Source organism: Saimiri boliviensis, chromosome 1, assembly GCF_048565385.1.
Source record: "Saimiri boliviensis isolate mSaiBol1 chromosome 1, mSaiBol1.pri, whole genome shotgun sequence".
NCBI classification, from domain to species: Eukaryota; Metazoa; Chordata; class Mammalia; order Primates; family Cebidae; genus Saimiri; species Saimiri boliviensis.
Window position 1 is genome coordinate 49,300,630 of NC_133449.1, and position 21,099 is coordinate 49,321,728.

At 48.3% G+C, this 21,099-nt stretch overlaps 1 protein-coding gene across 1 annotated transcript; it reads right to left on the minus strand.

Annotated features, from left to right (window-relative positions):
- Nucleotides 1-1,365: 1,365 nt before the first annotated feature.
- Nucleotides 1,366-19,722, minus strand: LOC141584096 (uncharacterized). Its single transcript, XM_074397040.1, has 5 exons — nucleotides 17,068-19,722; nucleotides 14,031-14,219; nucleotides 10,024-10,196; nucleotides 6,279-6,396; nucleotides 1,366-2,355 (listed from the first exon to the last, which is right to left on the minus strand). Exons 1-5 carry the CDS (start codon nucleotides 19,669-19,671, stop codon nucleotides 2,167-2,169), a joined length of 3,273 nt encoding a protein of 1,090 aa, XP_074253141.1. The 5' UTR covers nucleotides 19,672-19,722; the 3' UTR covers nucleotides 1,366-2,166.
- Nucleotides 19,723-21,099: the final 1,377 nt, after the last annotated feature.

The window sequence follows — 21,099 nt, forward strand, 5'->3', positions numbered from 1 at the left end:
AAACAATGAAAAACTGAGCCATTGTTTTGAAGAATTGGCGGATGGTAAACAAAACAACAATGATGGATTACAAGTTATAGAAATGTATGAATAGAGCAAGAGAGTCCAGAAAATGTAATAAATAAAAAGGAAATTCAAACATGTCTATAGACAGAGGAAAAGTAGCTGAAAAGGGAGTGAGTGTTTTTCATCACTGGCCAAGATGGAGTAACAAAGACCAGATTTCCCCAACACAGGGAGAGGAACATCACACAGCAAGGGCATGGGGGAAGGGCAAGGGGAGGGATAGCATTAGGACAAATACCTAACGCAGGCAGGGCTTGAAACCTAGATGACGGGTTGACGAGGGCAGCAAACCACCATGGCACATGTATACCTATGTAACAAACCTACATGTTCTACACATATATCCCAGAACTTAAAGTATAATTTTTAAAAAAAAGAATACTACAGATTTTTTTTTTTCTGAGATGCAGTCTCACTCTGTCACCCAGGCTAGAGTGCAGTAGCATGATCTTAGCTCACTGCAACCTCCGTCTCCCAGGTTCAAGTGAGTCTCATGCCTCAGCCTCCTGAGCAGCTGGGACCACAGACATATGCCACCATGCCAGGCTAATTTTTTTGTATTTTCAATAGAGATAGGGTTTCACCATGTTAGCCAGGCTGGTCTCGAACTTGTGACTTCAGGCGATCCACCCACCTCAGCCTCCCAAAATGTTGGGATTAAAGGTGTGAGCCACCACGCCCTATTATGTCAATAAATTTGACAACTTAAATGAATGCTTATTCAGAATAGCCAAAGAGTAGAAACAATCCAAATGTCCATCAACTGATGAATGAATAAATACAATGTGGTATATCCAAACAATGGCAATATTTGGCAATAGAAAAGAATGAAGTACTAATACATGCTACAATATGGATGAACTCCGAAAAAAATGATGCTAAGGCAGACGTGTGAAGAACCAGCAGATCAGTCGTAGTAAGGACTGGGAAGGAGGTGGGAAGGTGGTGTGTGATTACAAAGGGGCTTTAGGGTACTGTGGAAGACAATGTATATGTTCGTTATCTCGAGTGTGATGACAGTTTCATGAGGGCATGTGTGTCAAATCTCATCTAAGTGTGCCCTGTTTTTTAAAAAAATGGAAAAATACTTCTCTTCATCTACTATAAATCCAAGCCACCATCCCACCCAATTGAGGGCAATTCAATCTCAGGCAGCATCCAGTTGGCCCCTCCTCCCAAAGGACTATGGTAGACTCTAGGAGGCTTATAGCACCCCCCCCCCCCGCCCCAGAAAAGCAAGGCCCTCGCCCATGCCTGCAGGGCATCCCCACTCCCCGTCTGCACCCCCATCCTCCTTCCCTGACCCTTGGCTGGGACTCAGTCCTCTGCTCCTGGCCGTGAGCTTTAGCCTCCGAGGTGAAGGTCACCAGTCTCTTTGCCCTCCTTCATCACTTAGGTTTTGTAAAAGGCACTGAAGAACTGCAAAACTCCTACTGCCTCAGCTAAGGCCTTAGCTCCCAACCGTTCCTCTCCATCCCAAATGCTAAACCCAGATTTACCAAATAGCGCTGGAGCTCAGCGGCCCCGATGCACAGTCCTTGCATCCTGTCCCCTGACTAGCACACCTAGTGTCAAATTCTGAACTGATGGGAAACAGGTATGCTAGTCAGGGGACAGGGGACCTGAGCAAGGGGAACTCTGACTCACCACCTCTATCTAACTCATACATCGTTCAACTCCTGGTTCCCTGCAGAACATTCTGGGAATTGTCTCCCATCATAACACCTTAATAAAGGCTTAAGCTAACGGTACTTGGATGTTTTCCCTCTCCTTCCACAGTTTACATGTGTTGTTCCTTCCAAGCCAAGAAACATGTGTCCTTCCCAGGAAGCAATCAGCCTCATCGGGGGCCCAGGGATGTCCCCTAACGAGTAATGTTGTCAGGGCAGCCTTGTGCAAGGCTGGACCCTGGCCACACCGCACCCACCCAAACCACCGTGTCACCCTGCGACCCCACAGGCGGATTCTACTTAAAAGGCACTTCCCACAGGCTTCCAGTGTCAGGTCAGAGAACAGGTCAGGAAGTACAGGTCAGGTCAGAGTACAAGTCAAGTCAGAGCACAGGGTACAAGAAGTTGACCGGGAACTATCTCTTAGCTTTTACAATGCTTCCTGAACCCGGGCAGAGAGTGTTGGGGGAGTTTTAGCGCTTGCTTTCCGCAGGCCCAGCTCATCACAATCCATGTTTGAGGTTTCTTGAAGTCTGTGCCTTAGCAGCTTCCTCCTCCACTGCAGGCAGAAAGCAACAACTTCCAATTCCTCCGGATCTGGGGAAGGTTCTCTCAAACCCTGGAAGAGAGAGAGATAATTAAGCACTGGGGGACACTGTGCACTTGCCCAGCTTCAGCTGATTGGAGTCTTGCTTATGGGATTCCTCCGAGCAGGGTGGGGACCAGCTTTCTGACCTTCTAGCCCTAATCCCTAGTTGTACGGGGACCAGGGAATCGTATTTGAAAAGGTGGCTTGAATTGGAGCCTACCCATTCTGGAAGAAGCAGCAAAACACACCAAAGGGCTTTCTATTGATCCCAGTGGAAAGTTCTGAGAATGCAGCTGGTTTTTAAAAATGTTTCCTCTACTCCAAGTTCTTCCTCCCTTTGAATATTACTTTATTTGGATTGTTTCATGCAGAATGTCCATGGGTTTCTAGGCCGATGGCCCAAGCAGAGCCAGGACACAGGTGTATGCTGTGGATGCTCCGCCTGGCTCTCAGGGTCTCTTGCATCCAAATGGTCCAGAGATGCGGGAAAGGCAGTAGTCTTGCCTCAGTGCTTCGCTTGGTCCTGTCGGAGCAGTAGAAAGCTGTGGGCTGTGGCCAGGGCTCGCGGGGAGGGAGAGCTGCTGCTCCTCAGGGGCCAGGCCTGAGTTTTTCTCTTAGCTTTCCGTATATTCAAGGGTCTCTGGAACTTGTAGTTGAAATCGCCACACTTTTTTTTTTTTTTTTTTTTTTTTTTGAGACAGAGTTTCGCTCTTGTTACCCAGGCTGGAGTGCAATGGCGCCATCTCGGCTCACTGCAACCTCCGCCTCTTGGGTTTAGGCAATTCTCCTGCCTCAGCCTCCTGAGTAGCTGGGATTACAGGCACGCACCACCATGCCCAGCTGATTTTTTTGTACTTTTTTTTTAGGAGATACGGGGTTTCACCATGTTGACCAGGATGGTCTCCATCTCTTGACCTCGTGATCCACCCGCCTCGGCCTCCCAACGTGCTGGGATTACAGGCGTGAGCCACTGCGCCCGGCCGAAGTTGCCACACTTTTCAAATGCTTTTCACTGAGCATGTTTCGTCTATGTACTATGACCTTAACAGGTACAAAGTTTCTTTAAACTTGAAATGAAAATTCTCATTCTGTTTTCAGCACCTCTACACACTAGACCACTAGTCCAGGTCTGTGGCTTCATGGAGTTTACATTCTAAGAAAAGAGCCAGATAAATAAACACATGCAAGAAATGAAAACAAATTTATATTTACAAACTGATGATTGCTACAAAAGAATCCTACAACATCCTAAGATAAAGGAAAATGAGTGTGATTTAGTTGAGCTATAGTGAAGGTGTGTCATCCCTTCTAAGGAATCGAAATTTCAGTTCAGGTCTGCAGGATAAAAAGGAGCCAGGCAGGGGCAGTGGAAGTGCAGGGGCAAGGGTGGGTCTCGCACATGTGGAATAGCACACACAGAGGCCCCAGGCTCGGTGTTCTGGCAGGCACTTAAATATTTTCTATTTCCAGCTGCCACTTAGGATACAGAAAGCCAGAAAAAGTGTTGCTCTCACGCTAATAAGGAGGAAAAAGTCACATAATCCACAAAAATATAATCTTTCTTGAACCTGTTAGAGAGCTATGGTTGAAGGGCAATTAACTAGTTAGTTAGAAAAGCCAACCACCTCCAAGGAGAGACAGATAAGCACCATCTTACACAGAACAGAGCGTAGGAGGAAGGTGGGCTGGCATGTAATCTGATAAGAAGATTTAGTCCAGGCCAGACACGGTGGCTCACGCCTGTAATCTCAGCACTTTGGGAGGCCAAGGCGGGCAGTTCACAAGGTCAGGAGATTGAGACCAGTCTGGCCAATATGGTGAACCCCTGTCTCTACTAAAAATATAAAAATTAGCTGAGTGTGGTGGCATGCACCTATAGTCCCAGCTACTTGAGAGGCTGAGGCAGGAGAATTGCTTAAACCTGGAAGGCAGAAGTTGCAGTGAGTCAAGATGGCACCACTGCACTTCAGCCTGGAGAGAGAGCGAGACTCTGTCTCCAGAAAAAAAAAAAAAAAAAAAAAAAATTTAGTCCAAAACTGTAACAAACTGCTAACAGCCAAGAATAGGCTAGTGTGAGTGTTTAGAACCATGGAACCACAACACAAGACAAGTCCACATCTCTGCATAGGGTTCTGTCTAGGACTTCACTCAAGAAAGACTTGAGCCAGGACAGGAACCCGGGAATGCCTCCCTGTGGCACAGACTTCGGAAAGAGAGCAGCCACCATTCCACAAAGGCATGAATCCCCACGCAAATCTGTGACCTTTATGGAACAAAAGCCTTAAGCAACTAAGGGACGGACAGCAAACTGAGCATAAGGTAATGGCTGTGCGTGGTGGCTCATGCTTGTAATCTCAGCACTTTGGGCGGCTGAGGCAGGAGGATAGCTTGAGGCTAGGAGTTCGAGACCAGCCTGAGCAACATATTGAGACCGTATCTCTACAAAAAATTAAAAATTAGCCTGGTCCAGTGGCATGTGCCTGTAGTCCCAGCTACTCAAAAGGCTGAGGCAGAGAACTACTTGAACCCAGGAGTTCAAGGCTGCAGTGAGTTATGATTGTCCCTCTGCATTCTAGCCTGGATGGCACAGCAAAACTGTCTCTTAAAAATTTTTTTGGCCGGGCGTGGTGGCTCAAGCCTGTAATCTCAGCACTTTGGGAGGCCGAGGAGGGTAGATCACGAGGTCGAGAGATCGAGACCATCCTGGTCAACATGGTGAAACCCCGTCTCTACTAAAAATACAAAAAACTAGCTGGGCGTGGTGGCGCGTGCCTGTAATTCCAGCTACTTAGGAGGCTGAGGCAGGAGAATTGCCTGAGCCCAGGAGGTGGAGGTTGCAGGGAGCCGAGATCGCGCCATTGCACTCCAGCCTGGGTAACAAGAGCGAAACTCCGTCTCAAAAAAAAATTTTTTTTAAATAAAAATGAAACAAAAACAAGGCCAGGCATGGTGGCTCATGCTTATAATCCCAGCACTTTGGGAGGCCAAGGCAGGTGGATCACCTGAGGTCAAGAATTTGAGACCAGACTGACCAACAGGGGGAAACTGCGTCTCTACTAAAAAAAAAAAAAAAAAATTAAAAAATTAGCTGGATGTGGTGGCACATGCCTGTAATCCCAGCTACTTGGGAGGCTGAGGCAGGAGAATCACTTGAACCCAAGAAGCAGGGGGTGCGGTATCCGAGATCGCACCATTGCACTCCAGCCTGGGCAACAAAAGCAAAACTCCCATCAGCAAAAAAAAAAAAAAAACTCAAGGTAACACTAGCAAATTTGATACTAGTGGTGCATCAGCAATGACTATAACAATAAAACCCAAACTCAGATGATCTCCTCAGTGTAGTGGCTCACCCAACACTCTAAAGGCCTAAATTTTCAGGCATAAATACTATTTAGTTCTTCTCTGCCAGTCTACACATAATGTCAAGTTTTGTACAGAAAATTATAAGACATGCAAAAAAAAACAAAAACAAAAAAGCAATGCACTGTCAAGAGATAAAACAAACAAAACCCAGAGTCAGATATAAGCCACATGTTGAAATTATCAGATAGGAAAGTTAAAATAATATGCGTGGGAAAGTGGACAAAAATGCATGAAAAATGGAGAATTTTAATAAAAACATAAAAGCTATTAAAAACAAACGGAAATGCTAGAAATAAGAAGAAACATGGTAACAGCTATGAAGAATGCTTTGATAGACTCATCAGAAGACTGGATACAGCTGAAGAAATAATCAGTGAAACTGAAAGTAGGTTGAGAGAAATTAGTCAAACTGAAACACATAAGAATCAGGTGACAGATGCAAGGGAAGGAATGAAGTTGAATATAGCCACTAAGAAAGTAGGGTATCCTGTGAATGTCTGCAGCTTGCCATGTGTCTGTGGGCCTGTGACCCTGAGTTGTGCATGCATGTGTACCCTAGGCTGGCACCCACTCTCTGAGTCAGCACTTACCCCGAGACTCGCAGCTTCTGCGGCCCTCATGGTCTTAAAGACAGCCTGGAGGAGCTGCTGTGCATTTTCCACTAAGAGCTCTTCAGAGGACTTGCTTCTTGCCAGGGAGGCCTTTACACTTGGAAGCGTACAGGAGAAAAGTGGATCTTACTCCAGGTGAGAGATGCAATCTTAAATAAGTACTGGGAGGTTTTACAATGTGACTCTCTTCTAGAAAGCTGGGATGCTTCCGTGAGGACTGACTATTCAGAGAAAGAATATTCTTTTTATTTTATTTTATTTTTATTTTTTTCTTGAGACAGAGTCTCACTCTGTCACCCAGGCTGGAGTGCAGTGGCACAATCTCAGCTCACTGCAACCTCTGCCTCCCAGGTTCAAGCAATTCTCCCACCTCAGCCTCACGAGTAGCTGAAACCACAGGCATGCACCACCACATCTGGCTAATCTTTGTACGTTTAGAAGAGATGGGGTTCTGCCATGTTGGCCAAGCTGGTCTCGAACTCATGGCCTCAAGCAAACCTCCTGCTACAGCCTCCCAAAGTGCTGGGGTTACAGGTGCAAGCCACCACGACCGGCACAGAAAAAGAATGTTCTAAAGGTCTAAATTAACTTTTAAAAATACCATCTTTATTTAACAAAATATGACAGTGTCTATAAATCAACAGGAAGTATGTTTTCAATGAAAACAGCAGAATTAGAACAAATGCCAACTACCATATCTAATGAAAAGGAATGAGAAACTTTGCATAGAATTGTTTTGGGGGCTAAGATTAAAAGTTCTCATCAAAAATCAGGCCTGTACTTCCTAATTGAATTGCACATCTCAATGATATTTGTTTGAAACTAAATGTAACTAAATTTAGTTAAACAAGTTGTTCCCTACCATTGAGAATTAAAATGCTGTGAAACTTAAGTGCAAAATTTCAGGACTTCCAGATCCTTTAGAAGATTGACAGCTTAATAAATACACCTGTGTTTTTAAAAAATCATGCCTTTTTATTGTCTGTATTTTGGAGACTGCCCGTTCCTAGGGCTAGTCAGCTCCTAGGGATAAATGACTCACCTGTAAGCACACCTTCCATAGGCAAACCTACCAGTCCAGAACCCACACCCGCCAACCACCTCCGTCATCAAGCTCTGACATTCCAGGCTGCTAGTCAGCTGCCCTAATCATCCCAAGCCAGGTTCCAGACAGCTAGAGACAACCCCAGTACCCCAGAGCCCACTGAAATGATTCAAACTAACCAGTTCTAAACTGCTAAGACACTTTCCCTATCTCACCCATTCCTTCCTGTGAAAACCACAGTAAATGCCCTGGCCCATGGTTCCTCCTGACTTCTGCCCTTTGACTAACCCTGGTGCTTCCCTGGTGGCCCTGCATGGCATCTGTGCCTTCCATGTCTAGTGAGTGTAACTTTCTCCTTCATGATGGTCTTTTCCATGTCTGAGTGTTTCATATCCATGCCTACCTGATTAAAGCAAGTCTCGGGTACTCGTACAATACTCATATTTGCAATGCTAAAATTAATTGTAGTTGCTGTATCTTCAGTTGAAAACTTTTGGTAGCTAATTCTTTTTATTTTGTTTTGTTTTGTTTTTGAGACAGAGTCTTGCTCTGTCGCCCAGGCTGGAGTGCAGTGGTGAGATTTCAGCTCACTGCAAGCTCCGCCTCCTAGATTCAAACGATTCTCCAGCCTCAGCCTCTTGAGTAGCTGGGATTACAGGCATGCACCACCACGCCCAGTTAATTTTTGTATTTTTAGTAGAGATAGGTTTCATCATGTTGGCCAGGCTGGTCTCGAACTCCTGACCTTGAGTGATCTGTCCACCTCAGTTTCTCAAAGTGCCGGGATTACAGGCTTGAGCCACTGCACCTGGCCTGGTAGCTAATCTTAAAACAATGATGTGCCTAAAATATTATTTCCTGGAGAACAGAAACCAGGTTTTATTTTTAATTTTAAAACAATTTATATGTCTTGGTTTTGACAATACAATTTTTATGCCTTACAACAATTGATAATAGTTTTAACTATTAAGCTCTTCCATAACATAAGAATATTACTAAATGCAGTTTGTTTTTGGTAAATGTGCCGTTGTATAAATGAAGGGACTCAGGTTGAAATGAAACCTGATTCCATAATTATATTACGATGTTCTATATTACCAATAGGGAAGTTGTTATAAAGAAACAATTAATGAAAATTGCTCAATTTCAGAGTTTGAGCGTATCAAATAGATTAACCTTCACGCACTGTGCTGGCATTGTTTTTCTTAGGCACATGACAATTGCAGGACGTTTACTTTGCAATGAATGTATTTTTTGTTACATATGATTAGTAAAAACACAAATAAGAGGTAATGGTCAAAATTCAGACACTGTTTGTTTGAGATGGAGTCTCACTCTGGACTGGAGTGCACTGGCGCGATCTTGGCTCACTGCAACCTCCGCCTCCCAGGTTCCAGCTATTCTTCTGCCTCAGCCTCCCAAGTAGCTGGGATTACAGGTACCCGCCACCAGGCCCAGCTCATTTTTGTATTTTTAGCAGAGACGGGGTTTCACCATGTCGGACAGGCTGGTCTGGAACTCCTGACCTCAAGTGATCCAACCATCTCAGCTTCCCAAAGTGCTGGGATTACAAGTGTGAGCCACTGCGCTCAGCTCAGGCATTGTTTTTGTTTTAAAGTAAGCTCAGTCCTTTGTGTTTGTAGATTAACCCTGCAGTGTTGTAAACCAGCAGTATCACTGAAGTCAGTGCCTGGCATTTTGAAGGGAGAAGAAACCAGTGTTAAAGGACAGCATAAGTTCTAACATATTTCACTTTAAAAAATTTCTTATGGTTACTTTATGTTCACACTTGCTCAGAAAGTAGTTTTCCGGGCTGGGCGCAGTGGCTCAAGCCTGTAATCCCAGCACTTTGGGAGGCCGAGGCGGGTGGATCACAAGGTCAAGAGATTGAGACCATCCTGGTCAACATGGTGAAACCCCGTCTCTACTAAAAATACAAAAAGTTAGCTGGGCATGGTCGCGCGTGCCTGTAATCCCAGCTACTCAGGAGGCTGAGGCAGGAGAATTGCCTGAACCCGGGAGGCAGAGGTTGCGGTGAGCCGAGATCTCGCCATTGCACTCCAGCCTGGGTAACAAGAGCGAAACTCCGTCTCATAAAAAAAAAAAAAAAAAAGAAACTAGTTTTCCAAGTTAAATCTTTTTTTCTTTCTTATGTATAATATCAGATATACTGTAGTTATGATAAAATGAGAAATGGCTCTAGCTTAAGTGTGTTTTTTGCCCTCTGTAATGTTTTAAAATATTGTCAACATTTGTTTGATATCTTACAAATGAATGTTAATTCTTGGAGAATAAAAAAATTAAAAGAAGGCCAGTTGTGATGCCTCGCGCCCAGCCTTTGGGAGGCCGAGGAGGGACAATCACTTGAGTCCAGGAGTTGAAGATCAACATGGGCAACATAAAGAGACCTCGTCTCTACAAAAAATCAAAAAATCAGCTGGGTGTGGTGGCATGCACCTGTGGTCACAGCTACGTGGGAGCCTGAGATGGGAGGATCAGTTGAGCCCAAGAGGTTGAGACTGCGCTGCAGTAAGCCATGGTAGAGCACATGCACTCCAGCCTGGGTGACAGAGGCCCCATCTCCAAAAAAATATAAAGAAGTATATATTTTAAAGGAATTTCCTCACCCCTACCTCTACCCCTACCCCCAGGTCTTGAGAAAGCAGAGCTACTTCCTACCTGGAAATGATGCGGAGCTGGCTGCTCATTGTTTGAATCTGCTCCACCATACACAAAAGCTCCTGGGAACATCTTTGATCTATGCAGTTCTTAGCAATGATGCAGATGAGTCGGGCGAAATTTTGTCCAGAAGCTGCAATTTTCCTGGCAGAGGCAATGAGCTGATCTTTGGTCTATATCAAAGAAATGAGAGTTAGAATATCAAGAAATTGGTGGCAAAAGTGTCTAAAACTTGCTCGGCACAACTTACTTCAGCCCACAAAATGAACATATTTTAGCTTAAACTGTGATCTCCTGAACCTCCTCCAAAGGCTTCAGGTCTTCCTGGGTTAGTAAGAACTTTACTCTCCTTAAAGGCAGCAGAATGACATGGCGGGGGCCCATCCATCTGTGTGGGGCTGCTGAAGAGAAGGCGGCCCATCCTCCTGGTCATGGTCTAGCCCATCCCCACAGAGGCTGTGGCTTCCACTAGGCTCAGAGTTAGTTTTCAGCAGGCCCAGGGCAGGTATGAGGGTGCCAGGGAGGGCCAGGTGTGGGAAACATCCAGGTTGAAGGGGGCGGTGGCGGGCACCAAGGGGCAGAGGACTGCAGTCACATGTAGAGCTTACCAGCTGGGAACGGATGATTCAGAGACTGGTGAGAGAAGCCACCTATTTGTTAGCTGATTTAAAATTTTGACCCTTTTGGGCCTCACTTTTCTTTACTTTAAAAAGAGAGATTTGGAAAATAAATAAATGAATAAATAAATAAAAAGAGATAAGAGAGATTTGGACTAAATCAACAGTTTTCCATTCCTTTTCTATTTTTTCTTAAGCAACAGAACCCTCTATTCAAATAAAATCTTGGCCAGGTATAGTGGCTCATGCCTGTAATCCCAGCACTTTGAGAAGCCAAGGTGGGCAGATCACGAGGTTAAGAGTTCGAGTCCAGCCTGGCCAACATGGTGAAACCCTGTCTCTACTAAGAATACAAAAATTAGCCAAGTGTGATGGCACACCCCTGCAGTCCCAGCTACTTGGGAGGCTGAGCCAGGAGAATTGCTTGAACCTGGAAGGCAGAGGTTGCAGTGAGCCACCATACTCCAGCCTGGGCAACAGAGCAATACTCCATCTCGAAAACAAATAAAAAACAAATAAAATCTTAAATATAGCCAGGTGCAGTGGCTCATGCCTGTAATCCCAGCACTTTGGGAGGCCAAGGTGGGAGGATGGCTTGAGCTCAGGAGTTTGAGACTAGCCTGGGCAACACAGTGAGACCTCATCTTTACAAAAAAAGAATTAGCTGGGAACAGTGGTGTGCTAGTAGTCCCAGCTACTCAGGAGGCTGTGTTGGGAGGACTGTTTGAGCCCAGGAGGCTGAGGCTGCAGTAAGCTATGATTGTGTCACTGCACTCCAGCCTGGGCAATGGAGCAAGACCTTGTCTCTAAAAAAAAATTTTTCAACATAATGGTGAATGTTGAAGCAACCAATGCAAATAAAAGATAGACTGCTCCAGCAAATATAGAGCCACACCAAAACCTCACTGCCTTGTCTGGGATGAGTGGGAAAGTGGCCCTTCAACAGGCCATAGGAAGTAGACATAGTCAGAAGAGGAAACCCCGGGAAACACCACAAGTCTTGCTGGTAAAGGCACCGGCACCCTGCAGAGAGGATGGACTTCTCCTCCCAAAATCTGGTTCAGATGTCAGGACTGATGATGCCATTTGTGAACCCAGAAGGTATGAAAAGGGTTGTGGCTCACAGAAGGAGGCTTTCCAGAAGAGCAGGGCAGGCTCCCAACCCGGTGAAATGGCTTGAGAGAGCAAGGAAACGAGACTGGCTTGGCTTTTACGCTGATTGGCTGGGAAGAGGGCTTCCACACACGGGCCGGGGTTATGTGGCTTAAGCTTCCCACTGGTGTCAAAGGAGGTGTTGTCTGGGCTTTCTTATTGGCCTGCACAGATGGGGGGCAGGAAGGGGACAGGAAGGAGTGGGGCTTTCAAGTTGTCAGCAAGCATGAAAAGTGGCATCAAGCTATTGTATCTGCCCTCCTGAGGGGCCTCCTAAATGCCATGAGGAATAGACACTAACTTAGAGGGCAGAACTGAGCTTTGCCCGCCCCGTGCTTTTCAGTGGCTGGCCCTGGTAGGGAACCACTTCTGGGCTCCCTCTTCTTTGTGCGGCATGCGGCCCCGGCTTGTCCAGTCAACAAGAAATCACTCCTAATACACTCAGCATTCGAAAAATTCCAATCAGAAGGCAATGGGTACAGCCATGTCCGGTACCTCATTCTAAGCAACTCCAACCTCATGGCAGGCCAGTGGTAGAAACCTCTGGAAACAGGGAAACCTTCTTGAAATGCATGATCTGTTGCCAAACTAGCCAGACCTGTGCCAGGTCACTTGGCACTGTGCTGCCTCTTCCTTTTTAAAGACTTGTGGCAATCCCAAACCAACACCCACCCAAGATATCCAAGGCAGCACCACATGTTTGTGACCTCCTAGGAGAATGTGTGGGTCCTCACACCCTTGAGAATCAGTTTTGAATTAGCAAGTGAGTCCTAAAATATATCTTTGGCTTCTCTTTGGATAAGTCTTGGGTCTGGGCGAGCTCGCAGTATCTACCAGCTTTCTTCCTGTACCAAATGGGGTTTGGCTGCCTAATTTCAGAAGCATCGGTCTTCAGGGTAAAAATGAAAAGGAAGCCAGGCGCGGTGGCTCAAGCCTGTAATCCCAGCACTTTGGGAGGCTGAGGCGGGTGGATCACAAGGTCAAGAGATCGAGACCATCCTGGTCAACATGGTGAAACCCCGTCTCTACTAAAAATACAAAAAATCAGCTGGGCATGGTGGTGCGTGCCTGTAATCCCAGCTACTCAGGAGGCTGAGGCAGGAGAATCGCCTGAACCCAGGAGGCGGAGGTTGCGGTGAGCCGAGATCGCGCCATTGCACTCCAGCCTGGGTAACAAGAGCGAAACTCCGTCTCAAAAAAAAAAAGAATGAAGAGGAATACTAAAAGAACAGGAGAAGGAAGGGTGAGTGAGACACCCCTCCGCGCCATTTTCCTGTGGGTGTTTTATTTTGTACATGTAACCGCTACAGTCCCCTAACCTGGATAATGACTGCAGAAGTGGCTCTTGCTCTCTGCTGGCACACAGGTGTTCAACAGGCTGACTGGCTGTGGTGGGCAGGGATTGGGAGGAGGACGGGACAAGAAAAGGTCTATGTCTTGGGCATGGTGGGGCTGCTGGGTCTGGCTTTGTAGTCACCTAGTCAGGGGATGCCTTGACACCCACCCTTCTCTCCTGGATCCTCCTCTCTGCCAGGTTGAGAACGTGGGACCTCATGTGGCCCAGCCATGAGTTTTGGAGCCAATAGTACCCAGGAGACCCACATTGGAAGGGGTTTCCTGAGTGGCTCTTGGTGACATTCGATTGCTTCCTTTTGGTCCACACACTCAGAAGATGGGCTTTTGTTTTTCCCATGTTGGTGCATTGACACTAAACAACGTTTAAGTAAATTTAATCAAGAAAAGGGAAAGAGAGACAGAACAGGCCACATGTGATTGCAGGTGGCCCCCAGAAGCCAGTAGGAAGCAGCCGTCTCCCCGCCAGGCTGTGCCGGCCCTAAACAGCCATCCTTGAGGTGGCTACAGTCCTTATTTCCTCTATTTCCGGGAATTTAAAAAGATCTTAGTGGCTCCCTTCAGTTAATCCTTCTGGGATATGAAAGAGATCTTCATTTTACTAAGTTGTAGCTTTTGGGAAATTATCCTTGCTGGTGGAATAAAACAGAGCCTCAGTAACTGAGCTCAAAAGAAGAGGGGAAAGAGACGTGAGGTGGACTTTACGATATGCCCAGAATGAAGACAGTACATAAAATGCTGAGTGCTGAATGGCCCACAGTGTGGCCTCTCCATCCTGGGAGCTGCCTAGGGCTGCCCGCTCCTGAAGGGCAGCAGTTGGGAGCCCCGACATCCCCATGCCACGCCCAGTCCTCCCACCACCACGGCTGGCTGAAGCCCAGGTACCAGGACGCATCCTCTCCTCCTCAGACTCTGAGCCATCAGGAACACCTCCATGGCCATCGCTCGAGTGATCCGGGTGATTCTGCTCTCCCCATCCGTGCTGCCGTCCTCTGGGAGCGGCTGGTTCAGCTCAGTGGGCAGTGCTGCTGGGGCTGAGGAGTCGGGGGACGGAGATTGGGGGCTGCTTTGCTGCTGAAAGAAGACGACAGGTTAGAACTCATAAATTTCTGACACTCAGGCCTTTAAAATACTATGGGGAAATCAATTGCCTTTTTATCTTTTTGTTTTTTTTTTTTTTTTTTTTTTTTTTTTGAGACGGAGTCTCGCTCTCTTGCCCAGGCTGGAGTGCAGTGGCGTGATCTCAGCTCACTGCAACCTCCGCCTCTTGGATTCAATTGATTCTCCTGTCTCAGCCTCCTGAGTAGCTGGAATTACAGATGCACACCAAGTGTGGTCCAGGGGCAAGAAGAGGCAAGGCTGCCAAGCATTCTAATTTCTCACCCTTGACTCAGAAGTTGTCCAGATGCTGAGAACAGCAACCAGCCATGTGCCTAACTGGAACTGGGTGAAGAGCATCCACAGAGAAGGCCTAACTGCAGGCTGCCTCCCTCTCCAACCACACAGTATCCGCTTCCACATCAGGAGCAAATCTAAATCTCAGAAGCACTGGGAGAACCTCCTTTTCTTATCTGTTCTTCCCACCCTCATTCGCAATTGCAGTCACATACTTCCTTTGAAGCTCAACTTAACACTGCCCTCCTTTTAGGAGACATTTAGAAAATCTGCACTCAAAATCTCTACTGTGCACCAGCAATATGCCAGATACTCTGCTTGGCAGGAAGGATCTAAAGAAGGAGTACGAAGGAATCCATAAAGTTCAGTCGCTGATAGTTTAGGCTGTCTGAGCTAGCACATATTGAGAAGTCACCTGGATTTGCTATTGTTTTTGTGTTGGCTTCTTCAGTTAATCGTCCCTACCATCTGACACTTTGCAATGTGTTCTGCTTTGTTGGCCTTGTTCTAGATAGAATGGGATGTCCCCTGAATGCTCAAGGGGCTGAGCTGATCCCTCTTCTGAGGTGGGGCCAATGATACCAGGGCCCAGCAAGCCACCAAGATGGGTCCCAGGCATAGGTGAAGAGAAAAGAAGGGGAGAGAAATCTGACACTAAGACTTAACTGCAGTGACCAAAGACCAAGAAGGGAGAAAACGGCAAATGTGACTTGGAGGTCCTTGAGCCAAGAGTTAGGAAACTAGAAAGTATTATTTTCAACTCATGTCTCATATTTAACTGTCAGCAACCTTTTAACGTCCAAATCTAGAAATGTCCCCAGGCGCTTGAATAATGAAAGAGACCAGGGTCTGGGTATTAGAGACTCTCATAACTGGAATAAAGGATTTCCGGATGGTGACTTACAAGTGCCCAGAAGATACATGAACCCCCTTCCCAAACCCATAACCTCCCTCAGCAGGTTCTGATGGCTGTGCGAGGTGCTGTTCTGGGTGGAATGGAGGCTGTGTCTCTGCACCACAGAAGCCCCAGAAAATGAGAGAGAGGGTCAGACACACCTTAGGGATGGCGATTCTCCCACACACCTGACGGTATGCCCTCCAGGCAGAGTCCTTTTTCCTGTGGTTTTCATACTGGAACTGTGTGTGTACAAAGACAGCACTTGTCTGGGGTGGAACCCGTGGAATTGTGAGGCTTTGCTCTTCATTCAGAAGAAACCTCCAATGGGAGAGATAATGTCCATTCATGGACAGGAGTGGTAATGGGGGCTGAGCTTGTTGTTCGCTCCCGAAGCCGGATGGCCAGCGTCACCCTGCCCTGCACCTATGAGAGATGTTCCCTCAGCAGATTTTGATGAGAAGGGGAATGTATCGGGTAAACTGACAGAAACAGAATATGTGAAGTCAGTGAATCCAGTGGCCTGAAGTATGTGCCAGGATAACCCTATGGAGAAACAGATAAGAAAAGGAGGAGCCTGCATGGCACCTGAATTCATGAGACCAGGAGATATGGAGTGAGGCAAGCCTAGAAGATAGTTAGGGTCTGAGCACAGACGAGTCAGCCTGCAGGGCAAAGGGAACTATGCCTGCTCTCCTCCCTGCCCCTTTGGGAATAAGATCCCTTCGTATAGTAATGACATCGTATTGAGACAAGTGAAGTGAAGTGCAACAGGGTGGAGAAACACATATTCTGGTCGGTTTCATCTCAGGAGAAGGCCCAGGGAGCAGTTTAAGGGGATCTATGCAGCTAAGCATAAGACCATAACAGGGATAGCTCAGGTTATGCATCAATCGCTGGGCTAAGCATGTCTGCTTGGGAACTTCTCAGCCACTGTCAACCTATGGTAACACCCACTGACTTTTGTCATGGGCAAAAATAGGTAAATCAAATGTGTGGGACCGACAGTGCCTAAGTATCCTTTCTGTTGCCCTGGAAAGAAATGAATATGTATGAATGGTGTTCAGTAGACCCAACATCCTTCCAATAAATCCTCCTTTTTGCCTGTGCTGATTCAAGTTGGAGTCAAACAACAGAACCCTGACTGGGGAGGGAGGCAGCATCTGCAGAGGTCAAGGTGGCACACAGCAGCTCGATCCAGAGGACATCTGTGTCTGTCACAGCAAGGGAATCACTTCCAGTTAGAGTCATCAGTAAAAACTTCATGGAAGACAGTAATAATTACAGCCACCATCTATACTTACTATATGCTAGGCAAGTGCAAATATTTTGCATGCTTTCACTAATTCTTCATCAGGAAATTATCAAAGTTCCCGTTTTCTAGAAAAAATATTGAAGTCCCAAATGGCTACAAAGCTTTTCTGATATCTCACAACAAGGAAATGATAGAGGCAGGTGCAGCCCAGGCAGTCTCCTTCCCAAGTTTGGGCTCCTAAAGTCTGCATGTGCTGCCTGCCTGGTGTGAATTACACACATGGACACCAAGATCGCTTTTTCTGGAACTTGGCAGGGTCCTTGGTTACTAGAAAGAGAACTGAGGTGGGGGTGAAGGAAAGATGCTGAGTATCCTACCATGCCCGGGTCCACTGTGGTTGTTCCAGCAATAGAGATTCTCAATGAGCTCCCAGGAGGAGTCCTGGGGGCAGCAGTCTGAGAATCCACACTGCCCACTGCAGCGGCTCCTGCCACATCCTCTTTGCAGAAGAACAGGGGTTGGATAGGATCCTGTTCTGCGGCCCTTCTTGGCTCCTCCCCAGGTTTCAAGCACTGGGCCAGATGTCTCCAGGCCTTGGTGTGACCACCTTTCCAGGCCTGCAGCTGGGCCACGGCATGATGAGCCTTGGCTGCCCACTCCCATTGAAGCCAGTCTAGGATGTGCATTCCCCACTTCTCTGGGTGTTCTTGGAGCACAGGGATCCTCTGGGCCACCTCCTTGGTGAGGGTGAGAATGCTCTCCAGAGCCATAACGAGCTCTTCCTGGCAGGGCCCATACTCCTGACCTTCTACCACAATTCCTTGTACAGCTTGGATACCAGACACCATTCTTTCCAGGGAGCTTCCTGGTCTGGTCTGGGGGTCCTTGCAGACAGAGAGCCTTGGGCAGACAACATCTTGGAAGGCACATTCATAGTCTGCATTGATGGTGCTGAGGTGGCTAGTCAAGGTCTTGGTTTGAAGGGTGAGCTCCAGACAGAGAAGTTCAAAACGTATGGACAGGCTGGGAGATGGTTTGGGGGAGGAGGCCAGGATCTGTGCCACATCCAGCAGAGCATCTGTGAGTACATGAACTTCGCTGCGTAGAAAGGACACCTCACCCTTTTCCTGCTCATCCCCACACAGTAGGCTGGACAGCCTGGCAGCCTCTTGTAGCCTCTTAGAAACATCTGCTGCCTGATCCAACCCTTCCTGCAATCCCTGCTGGTTTTTCATTGCCAGCCGCAGGGGCAGTAGGAACAGGCCTTTTTTCCCACTGAGTTGCTCCATGTACTGGAGCAGGTCTTGGACAGCCACTGACCATAGAAGGCACCCATCTTCAATGCTCTCTTCCCATGACTTGGGGGCTTGAAGACCATCAAAGGCCAAAACCCTGTCCAACAACTGTTTTGCATAGGTCTCTGCCTCCTCCAATCTAGCTTGCATTTGTAAAAGCACTTCTGGATGCTGAGTTGAATCAAGGTCATTTTTATCCAAATCCATGGGCCCACTTTTAGCTGCTAGTTGAACCACTGAGACTAAATTCTGCCGAAGCTCCAGGAACACTGCTGTACTCTGTGACAGATCAGCTGTTGGGTTGTGGCAAAACAGTTGTTGACACAGACTGTACCAGTCACCAGCCATAGCTACCAAACCCTGCCTGGTTTCCCTCATCTTGCCAGACAGCTGAAGAGCCACTTCCAGGAGCCGATCTGTTCTAGCAGTTGTGCAATGTGCTGTCTCTTTTGCTAGGCCAATAATAGGAGGTGCCAATGTTGAGATGCCTTGAAGTCCTAACATCCTCTCTGGCCCCAGTGACCCCTCTCCAGCCAGGGCCTCTTGGGCTGCACCAACAGCGGCATCATGCTCTAGCAGGTCCGTGCAAGCTGAGGCCACTGCCTGGTGGTCACGGCTCTCTACAGCAAGGATGAGTTTCCTGATGGCAGAGGGTGGAGAGCCCCTCCTCTTTGTACAGGTATCAGGAATCAAAGGGTGGGGAGAATGGTCCATTGGTGGATAGGAAGTGCCTGGATCATTCTCCTCTAACCCAGGCACTCTCTGATATTTCAGTTCAGGCACTGCAGAGCTCTGGAAGCTGGGGAGAATGAAATAAGGTTGTCTCTTAGCAACGTCAAATCTGTGGACTTGGTTCCGAAGGGGGCTGAGGATATCTGGGTGATTAGTCCCATCCAACCCCTCTTTGAGGCTCTGCGCTGAATAGATCAGATGTTTTGCCATGGTTAAAAATTCATCAGTGTCCAGAGATCCATATTCACGTGAACAGCGCTCAGCAGCTACACCCAAGACCAATGAAGATTGCTCTAGTTGCTGGATCAAGACTCTCAGGCCATTCCGGAAAATGGGATCTCGTTCTTGGCCCATATACCTGCTCATTACCTGCACTATGTGTGTGGCCCGGCCCTGCAGATACGCCACACATCGAAAAGACTCACTGGAATCTCCACTCTCCAAAGCCCGTGTAAAGAAGTCCAAGCGCTTGGTCATTTCCTGAATGGATACATTCAGGAACTCAGGAATATTGAGGACGTCATCAAAACACGCCAACAGGTGTTCAGATTCCCTGGCCCAGGCCTGAAGCAGGGCCTGCAGGATGGCAGGGCTCCAGTCCCGGCCAGACCCTTGGGGGCTTCCTGAGAAAAGCTGTTGCACTCTCACCACAAGTCCCCAAATGCCCGCCATGGCGGCCTCCATGTCTCTGCCAGTTTCTTGTTGAGGGCAGCAAACCAAGGCTAAGTGAGCCACTCTGAGCATCTGTTTGGCCCGGTCATGGAAAGCAGCAAGGAAAATCTGAAGGCTCTTCGGCAAGGCCTCGCCATCCAAAGGGGAGCTGTCTGCGGAAGTCGCCACCGCCGCCTGGACCAGCCTTAAGAGAGGACTTTGTGTGTCTGTGAAGGTGTCCAGGATCTGGCGCAGTAGCCCAGTGCAGAACCCCTGGGAGAGGGCCTCGGTCGCGGCCCACATCGCCGCGCGCTCCTGCCCTGGCTCCGACCTTACCCGGCCTCTCTCGGGAGGTCTGCCGATCCCCGCGAGGCGCCGGGCGCCAGCGCTCCGCAACTGCAGCAGCCGGCCGCAGCGGGCCACCAGGTGCCGCCTCTCCGGCGGCGCAGAGCAGGCGGCCAGGCGCATGCAGTGCCAGACCACGGCGGCCAGCGGCGGGTCCAGCAGGCCGAGGTGCAGAGGCTCGGACTCGGGCGCCACCAGCAGCTCCTGCAGTTGCCTCAGGGGCCGGGCGAGCGCGCCGTTCCACACGCCGGCCGCCGGGGCCGCGGCGCCGGGATCCAGCCGCATCAGGAGCTCGCCGAGGGCCTTCCTGGCCAGAGCGCAAACCCCGTGAGGGGACGCGCCCAGCTGCAGATCTCGTGGATGCTGGAGGTGGCCGCGGACTGCCGCGATCAGCGCAGGGATGCAGGCCCGAAGCAGGCGGCCTGCGCGGCCCAAGCGCTCCTCTGGCCGGAGCGCTGCCAGGTCCCCCAGGCGCAGCAGCGCAGTGGCCAGGTCGGCGAAGGGGCGGCGCAGCGAGGCCGCGTCTCCCGCCGCCTCCAGCGCGTCCAGGCAGGTCAGGCACCAACCAGCCGCCCGCACCGTCTTTCTCGCCATCGCCACGTCTTCAAGGAGCAGGACCTGTTCGGGAAATAAGAGGCAGAGAGGTTCGAAGGTGCTTGGCGGTTCCGGAGCTATGGCGAGAGCAAAGGCAGCTAATCCCTCCCCGGTTTTCCAAATATGTTGTCCCCTTAGCCTCCGAAGACTAAAGAGTATAGAATCTCGGGGGGAAAAAGTCGTTTAGGAGTGGTGTTTATAAGAAAACGTTTGCTTTTACGAAAATTTAAGGCCTCCTGTGTTTGAACTACATTTACTGTGGGTTCCAACCTGGCTTTGGAGTGCAGGTCTCTAGGCAAGGGTGGAGCAGTGGACGGGCTACGTGGTAACCCGCACACAACAAAAGCTATTTCGGGAGGACTTACTATTTGGATGAGGATGGTGAGAGCCAGAGGGGTGGCCTGTCCAGGAAGTGCTTGTGAGAAATCTTTCCCAGCCTGACCCTGCCGTTCTCAGACAGCTCTGTCTATCTCCTCCAACACACCTGGTACCAAGCACTTCCAAGAGCCTGCCCTTCCCGCCTGTCCTCCTCTCATCAGCAGGTACCCAAAACCCTTCTGCACTCTCTACTCCTTATCTCCAACCTTCCTTTAATAATGACCTGTTAAATTACAAATACCTTCGCATAACCCACATTACTAAAGTTTTAATGATGAATAATAATATTTGCTAATATTCAAGGCATATGGATTCTAATGGGAGCAACGTTGTGCAGTAATGACGGAATGTCAGGATGGAGAAAGGGGAGTATTTGAAGGCTGAGGCATCATCCTGGCCTCCTGAGATCATTCC